This window comes from Oryctolagus cuniculus, chromosome 18, assembly GCF_051225735.1.
Source record: "Oryctolagus cuniculus isolate XC-2025 breed Fujian yellow rabbit chromosome 18, ASM5122573v1, whole genome shotgun sequence".
Classification (NCBI taxonomy): Eukaryota; Metazoa; Chordata; class Mammalia; order Lagomorpha; family Leporidae; genus Oryctolagus; species Oryctolagus cuniculus.
The window spans coordinates 4115792-4133951 of NC_142884.1; the positions used below are offsets into that span (position 1 = coordinate 4115792).

At 58.6% G+C, this 18160-nt stretch overlaps 1 protein-coding gene, 1 long non-coding RNA gene and 1 pseudogene across 2 annotated transcripts; all 3 read right to left on the bottom strand.

The window, feature by feature from the left end:
* Positions 1 to 4306: 4306 nt before the first annotated feature.
* LOC149120710 (natural cytotoxicity triggering receptor 1-like) lies at positions 4307 to 15709 on the bottom strand (annotated as a pseudogene).
* A 191-nt stretch (positions 15710 to 15900) lies between these two features.
* On the bottom strand, positions 15901 to 16757 carry LOC149120711 (leukocyte immunoglobulin-like receptor subfamily A member 4). Its single transcript, XM_089320114.1, has 2 exons — positions 16403 to 16757; positions 15901 to 16037 (listed from the first exon to the last, which is right to left on the bottom strand). The coding sequence occupies exons 1-2, from the start codon at positions 16755 to 16757 to the stop codon at positions 15901 to 15903; spliced, it is 492 nt and encodes a 163-aa protein (XP_089176240.1).
* A 103-nt stretch (positions 16758 to 16860) lies between these two features.
* LOC149120712 (uncharacterized) lies at positions 16861 to 17525 on the bottom strand. Its single transcript, XR_016224993.1, has 3 exons — positions 17423 to 17525; positions 17228 to 17263; positions 16861 to 17058 (listed from the first exon to the last, which is right to left on the bottom strand). It is a non-coding gene; the product is annotated as an uncharacterized LOC149120712 (long non-coding RNA).
* Between the last annotated feature and the right edge of the window lie 635 nt (positions 17526 to 18160).

The window sequence follows — 18160 nt, forward strand, 5'->3', positions numbered from 1 at the left end:
AAAGATTTATGTATTTAGTTGAAAGTCAGAGTTACACAGAGAGAGAAGGAGAAGCAGAGAGAGAGAGAGAGAGAGGTCTTCCATCCACTGGTTCACTGCCCAATTGGCCACAAGAGCTGGAGCTGCTCCGATCTGAAGCAAGGAGCCAGGAGCTTCCTCTAGGTCTCCCAAATGGGTGCCAGGGCCCAAGCACTCGGGCCATCTTCTACTGAGTTCCCAGGCCATAGCAGAGAGCTGGATCAGAAGTGGAGCAGCCGGGACTTGAACCCGAGCCCATATAGGATGCCGGCGCATCCGGCCAGGGCGTTAAACTGCTGTGCCACAGCGCCAGTCTCTCCAATCAATTTTATACTAAGACCAACTCTATACTAAATAAATATTTCAACAATTTGCACACACACACACGCACACACAGTGTGGAGAACTAGTTTTACAGTTAATTTTTATAATACAACTCATGAAGATCAGAGGTCCTGCATGGGGAGTTAGTGCACAGTGATTCCTGTTGTTGATTTAACAATTAACACTCTTATGTATGATGTCAGTGATCATCCGGGGCTGCTGACATGAGCTGCCTTGGCTATGAGAGCCTTTTGGAGGCCAGCGCTGTGGCATAGTGGGTTAGCCACTGCCTGCAGTGCCGGCATTCCATATAGGTATCAGTTCGAATCCCGGCTACTCCACTTCTGATGCAGCTCTCTGCCATGGCCTGGGAAAGCAGTAGAAGATGGCCCAAGTCCTTGGGCCCTGCACCTGTATGGGAGACCCAGAAGAAGCTCCTGGCTCTTGATTTCAGATCAGTGCAGCTCCAGCCATTGCAGCGAATTGGGAACCAGTGGATGGAAGTCCTCTCTCTCTCTGCCTCTCCTTCAATATCCATGTAACTCTGACTTTCAAATAAATAAATAATCTTTCTTTTTTTATTTAAAGAAAGCCTTTTGAGTCCACAAAAACTGTCTGTATTTAGACAGGGCCATGAGCAAAGTGGGAGTTCTCTCCTCCCTTCAGAGAAAGGCGCATCCTTCTTAGATGGCCCCTTCTTTCCACCAGGATCTCACCCACAGAGATCCTTCATGTAGGTCATTTTTTGTTTCATTGTCAGTTCTCAGAACCATGCGGTGTTCACTCTTCCTGTGATGGCCCGCGTACCTGAGGTCACCCTGTAACTGCCAGACAGGGTTTTGTCTGCTACACGCAGAGAACAGCTCCTGCTACAGAGGGGAGAGGGACCAGACGGGCATCTCTCACATAGAAACACCTCCTGCTACAGAGGGGAGAGGGACTGGATGGGCATCTCTCACGCAGAGAACAGACCCTGCTACAGAGGGGAGAGGGACCAGACGGGCATCGCTCACGCAGAGAACAGACCCTGCTACAGAGGGGAGCGGGACTGGACGGGCATCTCTCACACAGAATCAAGCGCCCACAAGGAGGGAGAGGATGCCAGCACCAGGGAGCCACTGAATCCCACCCCGCAGGAGGAGTGCCCCCGAGCCCTGGGCTGGATTTCCCAGGCGCTTCCTTCGGTGGGCGCGTTGTGACCACCCCAGCCTCTGTCCCCTCTCGCAGGTCGGGGCTGGAAGGTCCACGCGCGAGCAAGGAGGGCCCAGCGTGACGTGGCTCCTCAGGCTTTGCAGACCCCGCTGTCAACCTGTCCCGCATGGGAGACGAGGAGACGGCCTCTCCCCCGCCGGCTCTGGAGCTGTCCCAGACCCGAGAGCAGACGCCACCCGGTGAGCGAAAGGTTCCTCCCAGCGCCTCAGAAACCACAGGGTGCGGGAGACAGAGTCACTGAGAGCCGAGCGCCCATTGGCTACCTCTCACCATGGCCGCATGTACCCACAATACCCCGGGTGGCCTGGGGGGTGGGGTTGTACCTCAGCCCCACCCCCGAACTAGGAAGGCTTTGTCTGAGGGCAGGCCAAGGTGCTGTCAGTGGGTCTCATAGCAACGGCTGAGCCCACCTCCTGTTAGAGATGGGACGAGCTCATTCGGCCCCTGAGCACGAAGTCCTGCCCCCTGCTGCATCCTGGGAGCCAATCACAGAGCTCGGGGGAAGTCCACTTCCTTTGGTCCAACCATGCACAGGCCGGAAGTCAATCCTAACCCGAAGGAAGTTTGTCTTCTAAGTTGAGTGTGGTTGGTGTTGGGCGTTTCTGGGCGTCCATGTTCGCTCTGGGGTTTCTGGGAGGATTTTCTGGGTCTTGGAGCAGAACTGCCGTTTGTAAGCGCCGGTTAGGAGAGGATCTGCCAGCGGCTCTATGCAATGTTCTTTCCCCTCTAATATTTTCTAAGGAGCTTCATTAAATATAACTTATATCCCATAGAACCTACCCTGCACAGTGCTGACCCACAGAGCAGGTCCGTAACCTGTCAGCATCCCTTGGGCCCCCCGTGGAGACCTGCCCCACCCCACCCCAGTGATTTGGGAGGAGGGGCTGCCCTCACTCAGCCTCGTGCTGCCAGAGGCACTCAGGTGCCAGTCATGGAGGCTAAGGGTGGGCTGCACGGCTCACAGTTTATCGTCTGGTGCCCACGCCCACCGCGTGCCTGCAGACACAGTGTGAGGGCCACTGCAGAGCCACCTGCTGCTGCCGCTCCGTGTGGCGGGGCCAGAACCCGCCGCCTCCAGCTGGGCCTTTGCCCTTCATTCTGGGTGGGATCAGCCCCGTGGTCGTGCTCAGAGAGAATGGCCTTGGCCAGAGGGAGGGTCCTCTCAGGGAGGACCCTGTGTGCTCCCTGCTGCCATGGCTCCCTGCACGCAAAGGCCTGGCAGTGGGAACCGGAAGCATCTGACGCTATGAGCACCGGAGGTTAATTAAAATCCCCCACCAGCGATCATATCCGGGTGACGGGGAGGCACAGGGAGGGAGGACTCAGAGGCTGTCCACGGGGCGGCTCTGGGGCAGACCAGGAAACCAGTGCTCCCCAGATCCTGTGCCCACGGCTTGTCTTTGCAAGAGCGAAAGAAGCCTTTGGAATCTGGAGCAAAACAGCATACGGGCCGGGACGCTTCGGGTCCGTGGGCTCAGCAGGGGTGGTCTTTGCCACCTGTGGGACACCGGGTGGTGCTTGGGGATGCTTGTGGGCTGCTGCTACCCACGCCTCAGTGCACAGAAGGCCCTGGCCAAATCCACAGCCACACGGAAGGTTCCAGAAACCCTGTTACAGAATGTGACAGTGGTCCTCAACCAGGGACACTTCTGCTCCCTAGGGGGTCACTGTTGGAGACAGGTTTTGTGGCAAAACAGAACAGGAGATTTGCCACACTCAGGGCTTCAAGGTGAACAGTGGACATTAGGCGTTCACAGCACAGCTCCACCGCCCCCGCCCACTCTGAGAGCGTCTGCATCCAGCACAGGAGCCCCCCTCCCCAAGCGGCCCATCTGCCCCCACCCTCACCCCACCCCCTGAGTCTGCCAGTCTCTCTGTCACTAGGGATTCAACCAGTGAGATCGCACCTGGGGCAGTGAGACCCCACCCACATCGGTGAGACCTCTCCCACACAGGTTGGTGACACCCCAACCACATCGGGGAGACCCCACCAAGATAGTGAGACCCCACCCGGGATGGTGAAACCCCACCCACTATGGTGAGACCCTTCCCACCCACGTCAGTGACACCCCACCTGGGGTAGTTAGACCCCACCCAGGTCAGTGGGACCCCACCCATTATGGTGAGAACCCTCCCACCAGGTCAGTGACACCAAACCTATAACAGTAGGACCCCAGCCAGGATGGTGAGACTCCACTCACGTTGGTGGGACCATACCACTGTTGGTGAGACCCAGCCGGGGTGGGAGAAGCTCCGGCACTTGGGCTGTGCCAGGGCTGCAGACTCCAGGGCCACCAGGTAACTCCGTTCCCCACCTCATTGGGCAGAAAGGCCCCTGGAGGACGGGTTTGGGGTCCCGAGCTGTGGTCTCAGCATGAGGGGAGGAGGGAGGCCCCAGTCTCAGGGAGTCCCAGGGTCCATCCCTCATCCTGGGTGATCATCACTGGACTTCCAGGGTAGCAGCTAAACGAGCCTCTGTCACCCAGCCTGTGGCCCTGGGGTACATCGGTGGGAAAGAGACTGGGGGGCACCCCACAGGCCAAGGGAGGGAGAGATCAGTACAAAGCCCATGACAGGAAGCAGCCCTGAAGCGACCTCAAATAGTTCACGGAAACCCAAACTGCGTTCTGAGTTTGCGTGAAGTTTCAGCCGCAGCCTTGCTATGGAGGACAGGGCTGTTTGCTTTTTCAGGGGAGACCAGAGTGGGGCAGCGGTGGCTGAGCAGGTGCACACGCCAAGGAGCGGATCTGCCTCAGCAGGCCGTCACCTCCACCCCCGCTGCCCACTCCGCGCAGGTGACCCCGCTCTGGGGCACAGCACAGACGTCGCAGTCCATGCCGGCCTGGGTACGGCCAGCTCCGTCCCGGGTCCTCCATCTGCAGAGCCAGTCTTCAGCCAGGAGCCACGTCAGAGCCACCAGGACCAGGACAGCCAGGCCGATCCGCAGGAGGTTCTGGGCGGTGTGATCCCAGGCGGCTGGGGCTGGGGCAGAGGGGCCGCTGATGGGATGCAGCACTGCACCCACCCGCTCCTCTCCCCTCACCTCCCAGACCTTCCTCCGGCCCCCACCCCGCGGGAGCCCCGCTACTCACTGTCCTGGACTCTGGACACTGTGGTTCCGAGACGGGGTTCCCGAGAGCCTGCTGTGGGAAGGGAGGGTCGGCTTTGGCTTCCGCCTACCCAGCCTCTCCTTCCTCAGTCCAGCCCCCCCACACCCCGTGGCTGTCCAAGTCTCCACCCCATGCCTCACAGGGGTCCCAGCGGCCTCACCCCGCGGGCAGGGGCCCCCAGGCCCCAGGCAGAAGCTGGTGTTGCACTATTGCGCATGCGTCTCCATGCCCCGCACCCCGACGGGGGCTCTGCACCCCCCTCACGCGGGTCTTTCTCCACACACGGCGTCAAATCCAAAGCCTGGCACTCCCCTGGGTGTCCTGAACCAGCCCCCTCCCACCAGCCTCCTGCCCAGTCCCTTGTCACCGGGTCCCCTTCCTGACTTCTGGCACTGCTGGGTCACCCCCTGTCTTTCTGGAAATCTCTTCATTCTGAGAACCAATCGACTAACGGGTTCCATCGGCCAGTGTTCACCCAGATGTCTCCTGCGTGTGCCCAGCCAGGCGGCCCTGCTTAGCCCTCCAGGGTCCCCCTTCCAGGTCACCACTGCTCCTTGTGTGCGATGCCAGGGGGCTTCTAAAACTTCACAGGACACGGAGTTAAAAGAGAAGTTTATGGTGCCAGCGCTGTGGTGTAATGGGCTAAAGCCTCCGCCTATAGCACCAGCACCCCTTATGGGCACCCGTTCGAGTCCCCGCTGCTCCACTTCTCTCCAGCTCCCTGCTAATGTGCCTGGGAAAGCAGCAGAAGATGGCCCAGTCCTTTTACTCCTGCACTTTCCATGAGCTTTCTGAACTGCCCTCATATAACACATTTCTCTCTCCCGACATCCACCCATGGACGCTCCATCCACTCCAGCCAGGACGCTTGTGCCCCAGAGACCAGAGGTTTTTCTGGCTGATGGACACTGCTGTATGGGTTGCCCGTCCCTTATCCAAAATGCTAGGGACTGGAAGTGCTCCAGATGGGCTTGTCCTGGCATTTGGAATATTCCCATACACACAGTGAGGTCTCCTGGAGACTGCGCCCATGTCTTAAACACAAGATTCCCTGGGTGTCACGGGCCCCGGGGACACAAGCTCTGGGTAACTTCTCATCATGTCCCTAGTGCACCTGCGTTCTGCATATGGACCAGCATGAGAGGGAGGGTGCGGGTTTCACTGCCGGCGGCTTGTGGGCACTGAACACCACCACACCTGGGGCACCTGCACTGCACTGTGCAGGCGGGGAAGCCCACGGCACCCACAGGCATAAACAGGAAGGCTCCAGCTCTCCCAATCATGGAGGAGCAAGCTACTCACTGGGAGCAGGAGTGGGGTCAGTGGGTTCCTTGCTGGGGTCTCCCACATCTGGAGACAGAGATGAAGAGGACAGGTCGGGGCTGGGGGCTTCCTCTGCTCCCTCCATTCTCCTTCCCTGGCCCCCTGGGGTGGACGTCCCTTCGACAGGACCCTGGGGTTTCTTTAGGAGCCCAGGGAGGACCTGGGGACTGGGGGCTTCCTCACCTGTGACCAGGAGCTTCACGGGCTCACTGGGGAAGGACCACACGTGGGCGCTATAGGCGCCAAAACACCTGTACGTGCCTGTGTGTGTGAAGGTAAAAGGCCCACGGGGAACTCCGCTGGCACCGCCCCGTGGCTGCCCTGTGCGTGGCTGGGCCCGCCTTCCCGGAGCAGGAAGAAGGTGTTGGTCACCGTCTCTAGCCGGCAGTAGAAGGTCACATTCTCTCCCGAGGTCACCGTGGGCCCTGGTTGAACCCATATGGTGGACGTGTCATACATTCCTGCACGAGAAGGTGGCCGGTGTCTTCCTGCCTCCCAGGCTCCCCCCCTGCAACCTCAGACCCTCCTCCTGCCCCCACACCTGCCCCAGCCACAGACGCGCCCTCCCCAGCTGTGCTCCCAGGTAGAGCCGCTCAGTGCCAGGAGCGAGGATCGGACTCTCTGGGAGCCGCTGTCCACGGGGTTTTCCCAGAGTTTGGCTGCTAGGACCACAATCCCAGCACGGCCTGGGGCAGCCGATGGCCAGGGGCCACCTCAGGGCCACCAGTCAGAGACTTGGGTGGGGCGGCCGTTTGCTTATGTCTTTGGGGGAAACATACATAATATAGAATTCAGCATCTTAACAGCTTTAAGCGTCGCCCCGTGTCTCAACTTCTTTTGCAAGCTCAGCCAGTTCCCTCGCATGCGGCGCAGCCCACGTTTGCCACGCCTTCCCCAGGGGACACTGGGCTGCTTGCAGCTCTCGGCCCTTCTGATCCAGGCTGCGGTGACTCGGGGCCAAAGCTCTCTGTGTTTGTCACGAGCCCTCCTGCAGATCCTACCAAGTGCTTCAGTCTGAGACACAGGTCCCCGGCTGTAGGGAGCGCCGTGGCCCGGACACCTTCCCTCCGTGGGAGCGGCCCTCCCACAGGACAAGCCTCTCTGTCTGCCCGGCCTGCTTCTCTCCCCTGTCCCAGGGACCCGGGTGCCTTCCTCCGTAGGAGCCCTGCACCGATGCCCTGCTGGGCTTCCCTCTCCTACAGGCTCCTCCCAGAGGAAGCAGCCCCCATTCTGACACCTGCAGAGCGTGTCCGGATGGGGCCGCCACCTGCCCCCACCACTGCATGGCAGCGGGCAGACTCACCAGTGACCACCAGATCCAGGGGCTTGCTGGGCTTGACCAGAGCTCCCCACTGCAGCAGAAGCAGCGGTAGCGCCCTGCAGTGCGGGTTGTCATGGCCGCAATGGGGAACCGGACTCCGCCCCTTGCTCCGGGTTGCTCAGGTCTCCCCCAGGCAGAGAGGCCCCCCTCAGAGAGCAGCTGGTACTCCTCGGCCCCGGGGGCCCCTGGCACCAGATGGCTGCTGGCTTCCCCTCTGGAATCCTGGAGTCGGGCTCGGCCCAGATGCTGGGCCTGGTCAGTGCCTCTGGAAGGGAAATGAACCTGAGTTTCCAGAAGGACCCCACCCCAGTCCCCTCCCCCGGCAACAGCCCCACCCACTCCCAGTTTTCCCAGTGGTGGTGACTTCCTGGGGACCTCGAGGGTGACCCTGGGGCAGTGAAGGGAGGACTCACGCTTCTGGGTGCTGATTCTCCAGCTCAGACACAGCCCTGGGAGGCAGGAACCATGGGTCATATTGCCCCCCAACCCATACCCCCGGCCTCCATTGCCCTCCCGTACCAGCACTCACCGAGGCAGAGCAGGGCTGTGAGCAGGAATGGCATGGCACAGATTCAGGCGGGAGATGCAGCGTGGACGGCCAGCAAGGAGCACAGCATGTGGCGGGCAAGGCCTTACGCCAGTCACCCAGGGGATGTTTTTACAGGCAGGGCTACAGCCCTCCCTCCGCCACCTGACCACGGCCCCACGACAAATCCAACCACACCCGCATCTGTTACTGGAGAAAAGCAGGGTTCTTGTCTTCACAGGAGAAAGAATTCAGGCATGAGGGGCCGGCACCGTGGCTCACTTGGTTAATCCTCCGCCTGCGGTGCCGGCATCCCATATGGGCGCCGGTTCTGGTCCTGGTTGCTACTCTTCCAGTCCAGCTCTCTGCTGTGGCCCAGGAGTGCAGTGGAGGATGGCCCAAGTGCTTGGGCCCTGCGCCCCACATGGGAGACCAGGAGGAAGCACCTGGCTCATGGCTTCGGATCAGCACAGCGTGCCGGCCTCAGCAGCCATTTGGGGGGTGAACCAACGGAAGGACGACCTTTCTCTCTGTCTCTCTCTCTCTCACACTGTCTAACTCTGCCTAATAAAATTAAAAAAAAAAATAAACATTTAAAAAAAAAAAAGAATTATTCAGGTGTGAGACAGAGAGTAGTGGGAGGTAAAATAGCAAGGTTTATTAGGGCAAGGACATCCGTAAGGACAGATGGGCACCTCTCCAGACAGGGCCTGAGAGTGCTCAGTGGGGGCACTGGCGGGGGATAGTGAGGTTACATGGTTGAGTGGAGAGAGTACACCTGGGCAGGCAGGTGGGTGGCTCAGTGGAGATGCAGAGGGCTGAGCGCACCGTCCAGTTGAGGCCGGGGGTTTTTAAGGAGATGGGTCTCTGTCTTCACACATCTCCTCCTGAAACAAAGGATTTTATGGCTGTAAATATTAAGAAGCTCCTATCTGAGTTTTCCCCTGAAGGTATCAGACAGGAGGACGCCTAGCTGGCGCCATCCTGGGTTCAGAGGAAGGGTGAGCAGGACCCCCTAGAGAATGGGGATCCGGAGCAGGGGGTTTGAAATGCAGGTACTGGGCTGCATCTGGGAGATTGTGGAAGATTTGTCAGGCAGGAGGGGCGGGACCTCCACCTGGCAGGTTATCAGGTAGGAGGGGGCAGGCAGGATGCGAAGGCCGGGCTGCCCTGAAACATTATCGGGATGACTTTGAGATGCAGCATATGCTGGACATAGACGTCTTCTCTTTAGGCCTGTCATACACACATAAGCTCCCACTGAACACTTCCTACCCAACACAACCACAGTGTCTGTCAGCTTCAACACCACGCCGCTCCCTCCCCAGAGCTCCTGTCCATTGCTGGCCTGGGTGGCTCCTGTTGTCTCTGGATGCCCCAGGGCCGGGTCTGGGTGGGTTCACAGCGCATCTGCAGCTCCAGAACAGGGGGGAAGGCAGATCGAGGAGCCCAGTCCCGGGGCGGCCCTGGGAGGTCACCGTGCTGTCCACATGCAGGGGAGGCGAGGGAGAGAATGGGGGTTCTGTGACCCCTGCTTTAACGCCTCGCACCCGTGGAGAGATGTGGGACTCTGCACAGCACCGCCCCCCGTCTGGAAAAGGGAGCACGGGCTCCATCTCCTTTCTGAGCTACAGAACCTCGAGGACCACAGCCCTCAACCTGCAGGTGCAGGAGGGAGGGTGGGGACAGGAAGGCGGGTTTTCTGTGCTCCCTGGAAGTGATGGCGAACAAGGTCCCGCATGTCTGCCCAGGCTCGTGCTCCCAGGGCCTGAGCACTTGCCTTGGGGGAGATGAAAGGGCTGGATTTCAGAGACAGCATCAGGACTGAGGCAGGGCCGCTCTGGCTCCAGGGGTCGACACCTGGGGTGGGTTTCTTCTCCTGTCCTGTGGCACAGGGACCGGCTCACCCCGAGCTCCCCCAACACAAACTCTCTCCAAACACCGACCACGGAACTCGAGTCAACCCCTGGTGCCGTGAGGATGAGGCCAAAGTCCCCACGGGGTCTCCCGGGGTGGGGTCCCCTCTGGCTTTTGCGCAAGTTTCTGATTTTTTATTTTTATTTATTTGTTTGTTTGTTTGTTTTTGACAGGCAGAGTGGACAGTGAGAGAGAGACAGAGAGAAAGGTCTTCCTTTTTGCCGTTGGTTCACCCTCCAATGGCCGCCACAGCTAGTGCGCTGTGGCCGGCGCACCGCGCTGATCCGATGGCAGGAGCCAGGTGCTTCTCCTGGTCTCCCATGGGGTGCAGGGCCCAAGCACTTGGGCCATCCTCCACTGCACTCCTGGGCCACAGCAGAGAGCTGGCCTGGAAGAGGGGCAACCGGGACAGGATCCGGCACCCGACCAGGACTAGAAACCAGCATGCCAGCCCCGCAAGGTGGAGGATTAGCCTAGTTAGCCGCGGCGGGGTCCCTGATTTTTTATTTTTAAATTCTGAAAATGTGAGAGGCAGAGAGAGAGTGAGCGAGCCAGCTCCATCCATTGTGTCACTCCCAGAATGCTCTGATGGCTGGGGTGAACCAGGGCCAATGCCAGGGGCCATGAGCTTTATCCACACCCCCCTCCACATGGGAGGCAGGAACCCAGCTCCCCAGCCGGAGACCATGGCCCCAGGACCTGCATGAGCAAGGAGCTGGAGCCCAGACGTGCAGCCGAGAATTGAACCCGGGCCTTGCATCGTGGGGCCTTTGCTTCCTCAGGAGGCCGGTTGTTCTCACTGAGGGTTCAGCTGCAGTGGGTTCTACTCCCCGTGGAGGGGCCCTGTGCCTTTCTGTGGTCTCTCCCAGTCCCCCAGGGGTTGGGTGCCCAGCAGGGGGCAGCTCTCTGGCAGACACTGTGGGTGTGCAGGTTCCCACCCCACTCGGTCAGACTCAGCCTCGTGCTCTCGTGAAGGCCGTGGGTGTTGGGTTTTCAGGACTTTGCTTCCAGATCTGCAGGTGCACGCTCCCTGCATGTGGCCGGCTGGGGTGGTGACCGGAGCTTTTCTCTGAGGGCTGAGGGTCCTGACTGCTTTCTCTCTACAGCACCCACTCTCTTTAGTTCTGTGGAGACCTTGGTTCAAAGCCCCCTCCTCAGGGACTTGGGGCAGGGTCTCTGTTTTCTGGGAGGTGGTAAACCCCATCAGGGCCCACCTCCTGGGCAGTGTCTGCCGAGTACCCGCACTTCCACTCCCACTCGAGCCAGAAGGCTCTCAACTAAGCTTTCGTCTCCACCACTGGCTCTTTATTTCTGTGCCCTTGAGACCACATACTTATGGAATTGTTCCTAATGTGTCCTGTTGATGTGTGTGCACGTGTGTTTGCACATTTGAAGGTCTGTGTGCATTTATGTATATGTGTTTCCCAGTGTGCAGGTGTGTGCATGTGTCTGCAGTTGTGTGCACACGTGTATGTGCGCATATGTGTATGTGTCTGCATCTGTGTGCACGTGTGTATTTCTCTGTATTTTCGTGTATGTATCTGCATCTGTGTGTATACACATGTGCATGTGTGCCTGTATGTCTGCATTTGTTTGCATGCATGTCTGTTTGCATGTGTGTATGAGTGCGTCTGGGTGTGCTTGTGTGTATGCGTTTCTGTGTTCTGTGTGCGCAATCTGTGCTTGTGTGTGCAAGTGTGTGCACGCATCTATTTATGTGTCCGTGTGTCTCTGTGCATGGATGTGTGTGTCTGCACATGTGTGCATGCTTGTGTACATGTGTTTATGTGTCTGCATGTGTGCATGTGTGTATATGCATGTGTGTGCATGTTCCTGTGTCTGCATGTGTGTGCATGCGTGTGTGAGTGTGGTGATGGGCACAGCAGTCCTCTGCACGGCCTGAGCCAGCACTTCCTCTCATGCAGCTCTGTGCCCAGCAGAGTTCAGCACATCATGGCCCAAGGACCATAGCCAGCCTACGGCCTCTCTGTGGATGGCCCATGGTCTGAGCGTGTTTTCACATTTCTGTGTGTCTGAGACGAGTTGAAAGAAGGCTATCCCAGGCCGTGTGGACATGCTGTGACACACAAACATCAGCTCTCACCTTGCTTACTGGGAATCGACCCTGTTCCAGTGTGTGCACAGCTCGTGGTTGCTCTGCTGTTCCCAAGCCCAACTGGCTCAGCTGATCACCTGGGGGACGGCAGAGGACGTGTGCTGGAATGAGAAGGCCATGCCAAGATGGCCGCTGGCGAAAGAAACTGTCTGGAAACAGGCTGTGATTGGATGGCTTCGGAAACTGTCTGGCAACAGGCTGTGATTGGTTAGGGCATAGACCGCCCCTTGACTGGATTGGCTGCCTTGGCTATATAAGCTGCTGTAGCCACTGAAATAAATGAGTCTGCAGGCTGCTCGCCTCTGGCCTACTTTCACCCGACTCCCAGGGTCTGTGTGGTGACTCCGCGCCTCTTGCCCCCAACACACTCCTCCTCCCAGAATTGAATCCACAGCAATAGATGTGAGCTGAGTTTGTGAGGGGGCAAGAAGCCATTCTCGTTGCATCCTTGCCCCAGACCAGGTGCACTCTGCTGGATTCCTACGCTGCTCTGCACACCCCTGCTGTGGACAGGGCCCTGCACAGCCAGCTGCGAGCCTCTGCCGAGGACACAGAGGGGCTGAGAGGCACCTACCTGTGACCATGAGCTCCAGGGCACCACTGGGGGCCGCCACACCTGGGGGCGGCCATGGTGGCTGTTGCTGTGGATTTGTTCTGAGAGGAGGAGCGTGGTGGGGGCAAGAGGCACAGAGTCACCACACAGACCCCGGGAGTCAGGTGAAAGCAGGCCAGAGGCGAGCAGCCCACAGACTCGTTTATTTCAGTTAGTACAGCAGCTTATATAGCTGAGGCAGCCAATCCAGTCAACGGGCAGTTTATGCCCTAACCAATCACATCCTGTTGCCAGGCTTACTCCATTTCCAGGTGGCTTCCAAGGGGGCTTCCGAAGCCATTCCTGAGTAACTGACGCTCACTTGCCAGTGGCCATCTTGGTATGGCCTTCTCATTCCACCACAGGTGGCGACCGCACAGATGCGGGGGTTCCCAGGACCAGAGCCAAGGTTCCTCGGGACCCCTTGCATCAGTGCTGTGGCAGGGAGCCATTTCCCCCCGGACGCACTGGAACTTTATCAAGAGGATGCTGGAGGAGGAAGAACATGGCAGGGAAATGTTCTGTCCTGACATAACCCCAGACCCTGATCCACAACAGGCAGGGCTTGTCACAGGAGCCTGAGAGAGAAGAGGAGAGGTCAACAAACTTTCTCCTTTTAAGGAAATCATTGCTTTGATATTCAAAAGTTGTATTTCTGTATAATTGTCATGTAAACATCAAACACACAAACACACAACACACACGCACACAAACGTGGAAGAGCTAACCCAAGCTAGATAACGTGTGCATTACCTCACAGACTTATTGTGTGCTGGGAGCATCTGACACAGTTTTAAGCCATTTCAGCTGCCCATGCCGTGAGCGTTATTAACTACAGTCGCCATGACACACACTACACCTCTAGACCTTCTTCTCCCACGTGATTCTGTAGCTCTGCTCTCTGACCTGCGGATCCCACGCCCTCCCTTGGTGACCACCACTCTGCTCCCCAAGTCCCTCACAGCCCACACCTGAATGACTTCCCGCGTGGGTTTTCCCTGTGCCTGGCTTGTTTCACTTCCACAGTGTCCGCAGTGCCTCGGTTTCCTGAAAACATCCGGGTTTCACTCTTCCATGGCCGAGTCTTATTGTACTGTGGGACACCTTGCTTCGGGCCCCATTCACCTCGGTTGATGATGACAGTGATGTGAGCTGTACCGCAGGAACGCGGGCGCGCAGGTGTCTAAGGGTCTCCTCTCCCGTAGCTCCTCCCCTGTGCCCGACCTGGGCTAGGAGAAGGCAGCGGTGGGGGTCTGGGCCCCAGGATCCCCTCTCTGTCCCACACTGTTGCGGACAGGTGAGCCAAGGAGCCGCCCATGCGCTCAGGGAGTTGGCACCGTCGAGAAGTAAAACCAGGAAGCGGGCGTGGTACCAAGGGTTCGAGAGGCCAGGTGGGGCTGAAGGAGGAGCTGCCGGGTAGAAAGAAGGTTAATGGTGGACGGACCGGAAATGCCAGACGGGCTCTTCCGGAAACCTGGGAACCTCGGGCGCGAGTCCGGAGACCCCAGCCCCCTCATAAGGAGTCCTACAGTGTTCAAATGTGCTCTTCCAGGAACCCGGGAATCTCGGGCTCGTGTCCGGAGACCCCAGGCCGCTCTTCCGTAGACCCAGGAATCCAGAGCGCTCTTCCGGAAGCCCTGCACACCCTCTTCCGGAAACTCAGAGACCCTGCACTTCTCTTCCAGAAACCACAGACGGGCTCCTCCAGAAAGCAGGGGTCCCAGATGCCCCCTTCGGATATGCGGGCTAGGCTGACCTTGGTTTAGAGCTACAGTGGAGGCACGGCCGGAGCAGGTGCGTTGCGCTCTACTTCTCAGGTGTCCGTTGCATGTAGACTTCCTTCCACGCAGAAAGTGCCGGGGGGGGGGGGAAGGGGGACGCTCCCTTGGGAACCAGGTGCCCCAGATCCGCAGCAGCAGCCACGCTCATTTAGGGAAATACGCCTTCTCAGGAATCCAGTGTAAGTTCTCTCTTCCACGCGGAAGTTGGAAAAGTTGGTCTTATAGTAGCAGAGTAGGATGGTGACCACTATCGCTGAAAAGGGTCTGGGGGGAGAGATGAGGGAGGTTTGGTCCCCGGGTCCCAAGGTGGAGTCAGATAGAGGAACGGCTTTGTCTGCACAGCACAGGAGGCACCCATGGCTCACATAACCTGTTGAGTGTTTCTACAAAGAACTTGAGGAGAGGAGCTGGGCCCAAACACAAGACATGACAAGATGGGAACACCCTGGTGTGATCAGCACACCCTCAAATACTACAATGCACCTCCCAAATTATTACGTGTTCATTTAAAGGGAAAAATAGGTGGCAAAAATGGTGTCTGTGTCTTCCTCCATTGTCGAGGTGAAATTCACAGAGCACAGATTACAGACCTGAAAGAAATTTAACTCACGGCTGTAGCTACCTCTCACATTCACTGTGTCGTGTACCCACCAGTACCTGTTCAGAAACATCTTCATTAACAGAGACAGAAACCTAGACCCACTCAGCAGGAGCCTGCACGCTCCCTCCCCACGCCCGAGTCCAGGTTCTGCCCTCTGAATCTGCACCCCCCGGGCACCTCTCAGAGCAGAATCAGACCATGGTGTCTTTGTGACACTGGCTGATTTCTCCATGATTATCCAGACCCTCCTTCTTTTCTAACAGGAGAGTATCAGCCGTGTCTACAAATACTGCCTGTTGTGGACGCACTCACCTGTTGTGCTTATTCTGGTTGCTGGCATCTTTGGGCTCATGTGAATGAGGCTGCTATGAACCCGTGGATGCAACACCTGCTTGGGTTCCTGCTTCAATCCCTGTGGTTATATGTGCAGGAGAGGAATTGTTGGATTGGATGGTAATTCCAAGGAACCATGTTTCCTTCTTTATTGTGCTGAAATTCAAATAACATAAAACCAGCCCTTTAAAGTGTATTATTTGCTGACTTTTAGTACATTACCAATGTTGTACACCATTAACTTTTTAAAAACATATATTTTATGTATTTGAAAGAGTTACAGAGCTAGATACAGACCGAGAGAGAGCGAGAGAAAGTCTTCCATCTGCTGGTTCACTCCCCAGATGGATTGACCCCGCCCACCCTGAAATCCGATTTTGCTCGTTTATTCTGTTACTTGGCGCAAGTTCCGTGTTCTTGGCTGAAACGTGGATTCCCACGCATGCGCACTGGGAACTGAACTCACCAGAAACAGAGCAAAAGGCTCCATGAAGAAAGAGCTAAGCGTGAGGTGCACATGGGTGCGGATCCACATTTGGTCTGCAGGGGGCGCTCTCGCACCTCAGGGCAGGAGAACTCCACAGCTGAATAGAGGAAGAGCCTCTGCTGCCCCCAGACAGTTCCCCCAAGCGAATGCCTGAAGACGGTTCCCCACTGTTCTCACGCTCCCCCCTGCCCCGCCCCCAGGGCTCAGCCTCTCTGACCCAGCGCTGTCCTCTCTCCAGGTCACTGCTGCCCTGCAGCCCGGGTCCTCTTGTGACTGTACCAAGCCTCTGCCAGCAGAAGCCCGAGGCCCAGCAGGACCAAGCCCGCCACGCCCATGCGGATGAGGTTCTCCAGGGTGTGGTCCTGGGGCACTGGGGCTGGGGGTGTGCACGGAGGGGTCACCTAGGCTGGCCAGCCCCAGTAACACAGGACCCCACCTCCCCGAAGCAGCCAGAGCCCAGGGCTGCACATCTTTGTGTCTAGGGAGTCCCCTCGCCCAGCGTGGGCTTTGTGAGAGGCCTGTGCACCCAGCCCAGTTCCCTTTTCAACACCCCTGTTCCATCCACTCCACTTCCCACACAAACCCTGTGCCACACAGGGTGACCCGGGCCCCAGGGCTGAGACCTCTGCTGTTTCTCACTCCCTGTGACCTCCCCCAGGTCCCCTCCCCCAGCCCAGTCCTCCTGTGGGGACAGCCCTGCACTGACCATGAGGACTGATGAGACAGGGCTGGGGCCCTCACCTGACACCTCCAGCTGCAGGGGGTCACTGGGCAGTGACCACACACGGGTCTTGTTGGTGTCAGCACGGTAGCACCTGTAGATGCCCCTTTGGGTGCTGTCCACGGGGCCCAGGAGGAAGGTGGCCTGCCACAGCCCAGCCCCATGGGAGTATCTGGCTTCCAGGCTGTGCAGGGGGCCGGCTCCACCCTCCTTCAGCAGATGGGCAGTGCCCGCCTCATCTGAGCCACAGGAGAGGGACACGTTCTCTCCTGACGCCACCACGGGGCTTGGCTGGGCTGACAGGGAGGGTGCCGGGAACATCCCTGCAGGGGAAGCAAACCAATGTCTGGGGGGCTGCTGCTCCATGAAGTCCATGTTTCTTCTTCGGTGGGCACCACCAGGGTCAGGGGGTCACTGGGCTGGGAGGGGCTGAGCGAGGTCCAATACACACACCAGTACTGCCCTGTGTCATGGGAGCTCATGGACGTGATCACGGAGAAGCTGGCCTTGTGTCTGGAGTCCTGCTGGGGCCTCGTTTCCCAGGGATGACGGCTGCTCTCTGTATACATATGATAGACCTCAGCCTGCAGAGAGCCCTGGCACCAGAGGGTCACAGGGCTTCCTACGGCGACCAGGGGTCCTGGGTCGGCCCAGATGGAAGGCTTGGGGAGGGTCCCTGGAAAGGAATCAAAGTTGCAGCCCCCGGGTGCAGCCTCTCTCCCACCCCATTCCCCAGCTCCACTCCCAGCCCCTCCCAGCCATCACCATCAGCCCAGCCCCCCTGGGCTCCTTAACATGAGCTGTCTGGAGCCCCCGGGACTGAGCCAGGTCAGGGGAGGACTCACCCGCCTGTGCCCCATCCCCTGGCACCCGGCACAGCCCTGGAAGAGAAGTCCCCGTGAGAGCTGTTCCCCACTCCCCACCCCTGCAGAGATGCCCAGGCCTGCCCTGGTCCTCTGAGCCCTGGGGTCCCAGCTGGGGAAGGGCGCTGTCCCTCCCGCACCTGTAGGGGTCCCATTGTCCCCGTGTCCCCAGCTCACCCAGGCAGAGGAGGGCAGTGAGGGCTGGGGTCTGGGCCCCGCCGCCCATGGTCCCTGTGGAGCAGAGTAGCTGTGAGGGGCGCAGGCCCAGAGCCCGGCTGGAGATGAGCGGGGAGACATCACGGGTTCCTCATCTGCGGCCTCACAGGAAGGGGAGCAGCCCCTCCCTGACCTCCCCTGCTGTCCCTGAGGACGGGACCCAGGAAGCAGCGGGCACTAGGGACAGCTAGGACCAGGCCTCCGCCTCTGCTGCCCCCTGTACTGTGCCTGCCCGGCCTGTGGATGCCTGTGTGCACAGTCCCTGGGTGGTTGTCAGGGCCTCCCCCTGGCCCTCAGTGGTGAGAACGCTCCACGGAGCCTGCACTCAGCACACTGGTGAGCGCTGCGCCTGACCCTGACCCTTGCCAGGATGTGGGTCAATGGGAGCGCCTGCCTCCGTGCAGGGGGTGGGCTGCTCTGTGCTGTGCTAAGGCTGGGTGTGGTGCTTTGAGGAACTATGAGCCTCTTGCCGCAGTGACTGAACCCTGCACATTCCAGCCGCGTCTCAGGGCTGCGATTTCCCCACACCCTGACCACACTCTGCCTACTGTGTCCTCGAGAAGTGACCAGTGTGGTGGGTGTGGGGGGTGCATCTCTCTGGCATTATTCTCACTTCCCTTCCCTTGTGCTGAGTGAGTTGCACCCTTGCTTTTCCTACTGTGGCTTCCAGATCTGCATCCAGTGTGTTCGTTGTCTTCC